The following is a 9,337-nucleotide window of genomic DNA, read 5'->3' on the forward strand; positions in this document are numbered from 1 at the left end:
TTCTTTTGTTTTTCCTCACCATGCCCAGAAAGAGTCGTTAGAGCTTATCAACCACTGGGTGAGGCCTCTTGCTTGGTTTCAAGGCACGACGGGTTTGCTGGAAGGTTCGGCGATGCTAGACTTGTTGGAATCTGCAAAAATCGAGGACTCGACTGAGCTTAGTCTTTCATACGTATGGAGAACGGTGTGAATGCCACTGATATAGCCGAGTGAACCGAAAGCACTGAACATCCACACATAAGGATACAACAAAGAAGCCGTCCAAGGGACATCTAAATCAAGCATACATCATCTCCAAGGTTTTGTTGATTTTGAGGAGGAGGAAGAAGAAGAGGGTGAAAAGGAACGGGAAGAAGAAAGTAATGCTAAAGAGTCTAAAGAGAAGATGGATGAGGATGAAGACTCAAAAGGAGATGCTAGAGTGAACCAACAACTGGAAGACACTAAGGAAATTAGGGACATTGATGCCCTTGAAGTTGAGGAGACTAAACCAGAAAAGCGATCTCGTGTTGGAAAGGAGAAGGTGCAAGAAGAAGTTTCATCTCAACCTGAAGGCACCAAAACAGGGAAAGAACATAAGAAAACTCCATTAGTTGCACCTACTGCTAGTGATGGTATCAGTAGATCTCCTGCAGATGCTGAAGATGTATTCACAAGTCATTTCCCTGAAGTTCCAACAGAAGGTGTTGAAGAGGAAACTCCAAGTCCGGGGAAGCAACAAACTGCACACATTCAGGTTGACATTCCTTCACTTCTGGATGCTCCACAGATTCATTTTGCTGAAGCTAGTGCCCAAACTAAACCAGATGCAAACTATTCACGAATAGTAGAACTCCTCCTGGAGATAAAGGTACAGCAATATGCAATGGAGTTTCAGATTCAGAAGTTGCATGCTACTTTAAGATCTACCTCATAATTCCTTATGGGCAAGGTACAGTCTCTTGACACTCAAGTTCAAATGTTGAATCAACAGGCTTCGCAGACTATAGCCAAAGTGGAGACTGTCTATCATGAGTGCATGCATAAGTTTGAGGAGACCATACAGTCTTTGGAGGATTTCCAACTTGTTTATGTTCCAAAATAGCCATGATCATCTTCTCAATCATTCTTTTTATAGTTAATTGACTTTATCTTTTTTCTGATGATAAAAGAGGGGAGAGAGGGCAGATTTAAAGTTCTTTTTATACTTAATTAACTCCCGTTAGCGTAGAAAGCTGTCAGCGTGGGAGAGTGGACGTAAGTTTGATTAAAGCCGAACCACTATAAATCTTGTGTTCAATTTTCTCTTCCATTAACTCCTTTAATCTATTTGTTGTTATACTTTTCTGAGTTTCGCTATTTTTTAAAACATCTTATTTGAGTATGAATCTATATTAAAAGTTTGGTGTCTGACAAACTTAGTTTGAAGAAAAATATTTTTACTGCATCTTTAGATCAATCTGTTTTTATATCTATTCACCCCTTCTAAGTGTTAATACTAGCTCTTTTAGGTTGAACTTCGAAATGGACCATCTTGGGCACAGTAGAATTTCCGTGTGCAGCTGTAGCATATAACTCTTTCCCTTTCGACGAATTGAGGGCACCAAAAAGGAAAAAGATAATACGCAGCACTCCAGTCCTGTCCATGAACTCGGAATTGAAAGGAAAAAGGTGATTATGAAGATTGACTCTGTCTTCGATTAGTACTTGAATAATTTTCTCAATGTTCCACTCTGTTTGTGCGCAGTGCATAACAACGATCTTAGCACTGCTACGCTAACGGGAGTTAATTGACTGTGCTCGGCCGATTTGACTATGTGCATTGCATCTTCCATTGCTGTTGAACTTCATATTGGGTAGAGAGAGAGAAAAAAAATTCTTGATAGGAAGGTTTCTCTTTGGACTTCTTTTCTGGGGTTAGTGCAAGTTCAACAATGTGGAGGAGAAGTTAAAGAACAAAGCCGCCTGGGCTTGATCATTACACGCCGGTCTTCGTCTCGGTCTTCCCAGAGTAAACGCTAAGATACGATGAATTGATATTTCATAGAAAAGTTCATAAATGACCAATGATGATTGAGAAGGGCTAAGGAAGAATGATGGAGAAGTAGAAAGGACCAAAGAAGAAAGAAGGAGAAAGGACATGACGTGCTGACCATGTGATTTTTCTATTCAATCATCACTTACTTAGCAATCCACATCGAAATAAGTAAAGTAATATGGGGTTAGAGGTGATGGAAGAGCCACATGGAACCCCAATTCGAAAAAAGTTAAAGAGCATTTTCTCATACCTAATGAATGAGTCATGTCTTGTAATAACATGAAAATTGCTTCAATAATTGCTATTACGGATCTAAGCAAGTCTTTAAATGACTACATCCGGATCCTTGTTCGAATCTCAAAATCACTTGGATGTAAAACAACAATAGTGTATTGCTGGGTATGGGGCAAGAAAAAACATATTGTACCGATCGGGGCACAAGGAAACAAGATGTGTAGGCATTGATACAAAATAAGGAATGCATCCATTAAACCTACCATCCCAATATATCAAAAAGGTAGGCTATGGAGGCTCTTGATGTGTGAGTCATATCCTATGGTAACATAAGAATTGCTTCAATAACTGTTATCTAAGATCAAAATTACAACTGGCTCTACTCTTACTAGGACATTTCGAGTGATGTATTGAATAAAAATTTTCCAAATTAATTACTTGATTCATTTAATTAATATCATGACAGATCTCCTGAATTTACCTAGATGTTGCCGATCTATTTTCATAGAATTGAATCAATTTGCATCGATACTAAAAGAGTTCCATTCACAAGACAAAGAATTGGGAGAAACCAAACTAATAAGAAACGAAGTGGATACCCTAGAAAGAGTACTATCTTGAATATGTTTGAAGTGTGGTTTTCATAAATGTCATGACGCGGGTGAGGATCTTCTTTTCACCATGAGGATCATGTACTCCTTTGAACTTTGCTTTTATTATTGTGCTCTTAGGTGGTCGACCAATGGGGGTTCGAGCGGTAATTTTCAGCCGAAGCACTTACTGTGTGTCAAGTGATGTTGGTCTTGTTCATTAAAAAAGCCAGTGCCTGCTTAGAGAGAACGTTTCTGAGTAGAAACACAATCAATGGCAAAGGTGGACATTGAAAATTACTGAAGATACTTATAGGATATAATATAGATATCATCACTGAAATTGTATTGTACATAAGGTTTGGTGTCATATCATATAAGAATATGGAAAATTTTATTGCTCGAGTAACTGGACATGCTTGACTCTGTCAATTGTCAAGCATTGTCTAATGAGTGGGTCTCTCGCATACATTGGCTAAGTGACGACATGACTCTTCAACGGGATCGAAATGGATACAGAACTAGTGTCAAGTAAAATACCCAATTTGCCTCTCACCATATATCTCAAAATGCTACTAGAAGCTCTCTTCTGTTTGGTTGAGATGGCTATGATCACCCCAGGACTTTATGACCCAGTCGTCCTTGCTAAACAAGTGCAAAATGCTGATCGAACCATTTTGCACCTTCGGTGAAAGACCTTCATTCGGGCGAGCCTGCCGGTAGATACACCTGTGCACGGTTCCATGAGTGACGACCACTACTCGCTCCCCTGCATGGTGAAGGGTACATTCATTTCCGATTGCCGATGTTTCCAAGCTAATTAAGACTCTTTCTAGGAATAAATGTCAAGGGATTAGAATGAAGTGTCTGTCGATAGTCCCTTGTCTAGTCTACAAATTTTAAAACCATTGAAGCAACAATTTTTGCTCCAAGCCATCCAAGATTCTCTCTCTCTCTCTCTCTCTCTCTCTCTCTCTCTCTCACGCATGCGTGCATGCATCCGGGTATAACCTTGAAAGTTGCATGTACACGCACATTCATATTATATCGAGTAACTATAGACGGACATTAACATAGGCATCTTCCGATAGACGCGCAGATATTTACCCTTTGTGTGCTTAAATTTGGTGGCTTTGTGTGTAGTTTTGGCAAATAAGCAAGGTAGACACATTGATCTTATGCATCCATGACTTCACAAAATATTGTCAGGCCATAGCCTGTAGGGACTCCTACAGAGAGCTGTCATTTGCGTAAAATCTATGGGACTCCTACTACTATTTCAAAAATTTTAAGTTGTTTGATTGATGCGTGGTGTAACGGATAAATAGTCTAACAATTAGTAAAGCTACCGCAAGTCTATCCTAGATAAAACATTAGTCTTTATAAAGTTTGTGCAAAGTCGTTTATGTCGTGGAATTCTGTTGTTAAATTTCAATTGCGCGTAAGCTCAAAATAGTTTGTGAATGAGTTTTGTGGTCTTCCACTCTACAAAGATACCAGCTCTAACCTTATTGTGCAAAGCGAAATTTGGGAATGGCTAGACATGGATTAATGGCAATATTTCATGATAATGCTGGTTTACCTTTGTGCTTTAAGCCAATGTTTTGCAAGCAACTAGTGCATCGCCGGTAAACCTGATCCTTACTTTCACCACCGTCCTGCGTATAAAACCAATCAATGCGAAGCCCTGATCAAACAATTCTCCTTTGAAGAACCAAGTTGAAGTCCACGTTCTCCAAGAATCTAACATCCTTTTCTAACACACGAATATGTTCTTTACAAATGGGGGAAACATGTGAGTTTTTTTTACTTAACGAGCTCAATAGGGAGCGACTAAAATTCTCACGCATTTTGACCGGCATAGTGAAAGGAACAAAAACGGATGAAACCCTAGCTACCATTTTCTGAACCGGATGAAAGTCACAAATTGATACTAAAATGTTATCCTTGCGTGTCACTTGCAAAGAATATCTAGTCACCGAAAAATAACCAGTTCAACTCGCTTCTGCACTAGCGAGACAGCATATTCTGGAACTTCTTGAACTTGTAAAAGACTCACATGGGAAGTTAGTTACGTATTAAAGTTTAGGGAGGCCTAAATAAGAATCGATGAGCAATTAGCCGTTTGATTTTTGGTGGAGCTCATACCGGGATTTCTTGATCCCACCTTCTGAACCGGTAGGCCTCATAACTCTGGGGATAAAGGCTAGCCGCCTCTTTTTCACTAAGGCCTTGAAGCTTTCCTGGATTTTGTTCCCGTAGATCTGGATCTTTGATAACCTGATTCAAGAAAAGATTCAGTAAATTTTGTACAGGTGTTCAGCCACTTCTATCATTTCCAAGGATTAAACGGCAGCTCTTTCCAAAGCATTCTAAAGCGTATGACTTTATTAAGTAGCGTGTATTCCTAGGATTTGGAGTAGTCAATTCTCTCTCGATGATTTCGATGATGACAAAACTGCATGCTTAATTGCTCACATGTTTATTTGAGTGAATGCGAGGAAATATAGGTATGCCTTAAGTGCTCCAGGTGCAGGTTATGGAACCGTAAGATATTTACAGCACAACACCGAAGGATACGGACACTAGACACAGTTATTCACTCGTTATGGAAAGCCTGGCTGTACGAATTCATTGGAAAGAAGACTTTGCACTAGGAAAGGTTTTAAACAAGAGTCCACAGTTTCATCCAGCTCAAATGAAGAAAGAATATTTCTTATCAAGAGAACGACAAATTGATCGTAACAAGTAAGGAAAGATTTTTGAAGCTGCATAAATTGTGACTCGGTATGGTTTTATGAGTTGAAATTGTTGAATAGCATTCATGGATATCTGTCTATGCAATGGGTAACTGTCATCCAACATAATGCTAGATGATGATATGGTGATAGTTCATACCTCCCTCACACCACAAGTGGCTGCAATCACTTCTGCTGTCTCCATAGCTCGTTTTAGATCAGACGAGTAAATAGCAGAGATTTCACGTTCTTTGGATAATCTATCAGCTACCTTTTTGGATTCAAGATAGAAATATAGTAAGAAGCAAGTGAGACCTATTAGATCATTCCAACTCGAGAGGGATAGAGAGCATGAGAAAAGTCCACTTACCTCGCTTGTTTGCTGCCTTCCAACTTCATTTAATTTCACATCCGAATGACCCTGGCTCAAAAGGGAAATGATTAAGTACTCTTGTTGTATGTTAGCCTACTCCAAATGAGCCATTAGATCATGTGAATTTTTATATCATGTGAGACCTTAGTGATCTAACGGCTCATGTGGACGGGGTAATTAAGCCAAGTAAGTCGAGAATACTCAATAGAAGCTTGTTAAAAGAGAGCCTAATTGCTTGGATCAAGGTCCATGGATTAAGTACAATTTTGGTTGTTAAATCTTGTGGACTCATGTGTAACCCATAAGATCAAGGGTTGTGATTATCTCCACTAGTAAGTATTGAGTCCAAACAAGTAATTGCTGCGCTCAATGTAATCATAGTTGTACCATACCTTGGTCAGCAAAAGGTGGGCATAAACAAGTTCAAATCCCAACAAGGCAAGGTAGGAGATAAAGCGGGCTCAAATTTAAACTCTCAAAGTGAGTTAAATATGATATCAAACTGAAATAATAATCCAATGGACTCCTAGGATTAGTCAACACCCAAATTGTTCTAATAGGTTGAACTTATAGATGGGCCATCTTGGACATCGGAGAATTCGGTGTGTATCCATAGCATGACCGGGCTGGCCCAAAGGAATAGCATGTGAGCCTCCTCCTAGGCCCACATACTTATTAGACTGCATTTTTTTTTCTTTTTTCCCGTTATACAAATTAGGGTCTGTTTGGCAACTTACCAAACAGTGAAAATTTCTGTTCTATTGTTTCGAGGAAAAAATAATCTATTTCTTTTTTTTTTTACTTCTTGATTCTACTCCAAGTTTATTCTTGGGAACAAATTTGTTCCCGGGAACAAAAAATTTACCAAACGAATTTCTGTTGCAAATTTACTCCCGTGAATAAAAGAACAGAAATTTTCACGATACTTCGGTGAGGTTGCCGGCTCTTGTCTAACTAGTTGCCGATCATCCCAAGGTCGGCGACCGGCAACCTTGAAGAAGAAGAAGAAGAGAAAGAAAGGAAAAAGAAAAGAAGGAAAAAAAAAGGAAAAATGTAATAAAATTATTTAAGAATTAAAAGAAAATGATTTAGATGAGAAATTTTGAGAACGATACCGTAATTATATTTCAAGAATAAAATTTTTAGAAAGTTACCAAACAGCTTAAATTGCTTAAAAATTATTTTCGGAATAAAATAAAAAAGGAACCATGTCTAATAAAAATTGTTCCTGCAAAAAGAATGATTACCAAACACGCTCTCAAAGGATTGAATACTGAGGCTGTCAATGATCCTTACCTGAATTCTATAATCAACGTTCCAGTTTGTTTGTCCATGACGTACGAGGACGATCTCAGCATGGTCTACACTAGGGTGAACTAATTGAGCATCTTTATCATCATTCAATTCAACAGCATCTCTAACAAAATCGCAATTTCAAATATGAGAGTATCATCATTCAATTCAACAGCAGCCCTAGTAAAATTGCACAGAGAGAGAGAGAGAGAGAGAGAGAGAGAGAGAGGAGTACCTAGACCCTAGCTCGACCGATTTCGCTATGCGTGCTGCGTCCTCCATTGCTTTTGAACTTCAGATTCGAGAGAGAAAAAGAACGAACTTGTTTACGGGAAGGTTTCTAATTGGACTTCGTTTCGGGTGTTGGTGCAGGTTAAATAGAGTGTAGGTGAAGTCGAAGAATAATGACGTTCGGGCTTCTGTTTCGAAGGCGTTATTCTTCCTCTTGGTCTTCCCAGACTTCCCAGTGTAGACGGCAAATACGTTTCCGAGAAGTTGCAGAACAAAGCGGGGTAGTTTTCGTACAAAAGTCATAAAATGACCAATAATGGAGACAGCACAAGCCCGTCCTTAGCATGATGTTAAAAGGCTACGTTTATTGAAGTCAATCCCAAACGTAAAATGGGGTAATGATAAATCGCCGGGGGTTAAATGGTTAAACCAAATAATCCCCTGGGCCTGATTCCCGCGATAAGGCCACTGGGTGAAACAACCTAGACGCCTTACAGGAAAATGAAGGCAGCTGGTTTAACCATTTAACCAAATGATTCTGGTAAAACATTTCGGATTATTATTATGTTAAAGTAAAAGGACTTTGAACTTTTTTTAATCGTTCGATACGTTGTTGTTTTTGGTTTTTTAATTGTTCCATATGGTGTTCGTCTTCCCCCGTCACTATCCATGGCCCGTCTTTTTCTTGTGGCTGAAGGCCACAACCACCACTAGACTAGACCAGACCCGGGAATTTCTGAGTTGGTAACGACTTCTCGCCCTCCCTCGGATTGAATGTTGAGACAGTCAAGATATCTTAGAGATTGTGATGGCCTGAAATTTGGGATCACGTTACAAGAGAGAGAGAAAGAAAGTGCTACCCGTGGAAGGGGGTTCATTGCGAGGCTTGCATACGCTGCAATGGTTGTGTATCCTGTCAATTATCTCGGTAATGCACGACAACGAAGTCAATGAAGCCTCTCTTCCTCTTTCGTTCTGTCCGCCGTTTATCTTTCCCAACAAATCCTCTAATTTCATCCCAATTCTCTCTTTCCACGGTTCATGGATAACCCGCATGGTCACCGGAGGGCTTCAGCCCCAGAAAGGGTCCTAGGTGACCCGCCGTCGGCAATGGCGGCCCCCCTTTTCTGGTCATATGGTGACTTACGTCATCGCTGTCGACTTCTCGCTAAATGTTAAAATTTACATATATCTGTATCTATGTATTAAGTACATATTCTCCTCCAATCCCAAACAAAAGAAATAGAAATAATAATAAGGAAAGAAGAAGACGAAGAAAGCTGAGGCTGAGAAATGTAAAAGATCAGTTGAAATGCATCTACTGCGATTTTGTTTTCCTCATAGTCTTCATCATCATCATCTTGATCGACGCCTTTCTAGAAATTTATCACAAATAGCTTAGAACTGAAAGTGCCATGCTATTAAGGTCACCTTTGTTGAACACCACTTGCTGCTATGACGAGGCTTGAGCTTGCTTATAGCCAGTTGTCAGTCTCTGCCATGGCTAACTAGCCGAGGAAGAAGCCAATATATAAATTTAAAATAATTATAAACTAGATTTTTTTAAATAAAAAGAAAAGTAAAAGTAAAAGTGTTTGGTAAAAGAAAATACTTGGTCGAGAGGTGAAAGAAAGAGGATGATAAATATTTTATGCTTTTTGGCAAGTAGATAACATTTTTGAAATTTTTGAAATTTTTTTATTGGCAGAAAATATTTTCTTTAACTAGTTTTTGTTAATCAAACGCCAAAAAATCCAAAAAATTTGTTTTCTATGATACGAATAGAGCCTTAGATAGTAAGGTTGTTTTTCAACCTCCACATTGAAAATAACTACATGATATGAAGTTACAATTGAGGAAA

General features: G+C 39.0%; 1 protein-coding gene across 1 annotated transcript; it reads right to left on the reverse strand.

The window, feature by feature from the left end:
* Window positions 1-3,218: 3,218 nt before the first annotated feature.
* Window positions 3,219-7,669, reverse strand: LOC104418589 (phosphoglycerate mutase-like protein 4). The gene is made up of 7 exons (XM_010029967.3): window positions 7,481-7,669; window positions 7,249-7,369; window positions 5,950-6,000; window positions 5,740-5,850; window positions 4,990-5,121; window positions 4,424-4,499; window positions 3,219-3,610 (listed from the first exon to the last, which is right to left on the reverse strand). The coding sequence occupies exons 1-7, from the start codon at window positions 7,525-7,527 to the stop codon at window positions 3,417-3,419; spliced, it is 732 nt and encodes a 243-aa protein (XP_010028269.1). The 5' UTR covers window positions 7,528-7,669; the 3' UTR covers window positions 3,219-3,416.
* Window positions 7,670-9,337: the final 1,668 nt, after the last annotated feature.

The sequence above is a fragment of the Eucalyptus grandis genome, chromosome 9 (genome assembly GCF_016545825.1).
Source record: "Eucalyptus grandis isolate ANBG69807.140 chromosome 9, ASM1654582v1, whole genome shotgun sequence".
NCBI lineage: Eukaryota > Viridiplantae > Streptophyta > Magnoliopsida > Myrtales > Myrtaceae > Eucalyptus > Eucalyptus grandis.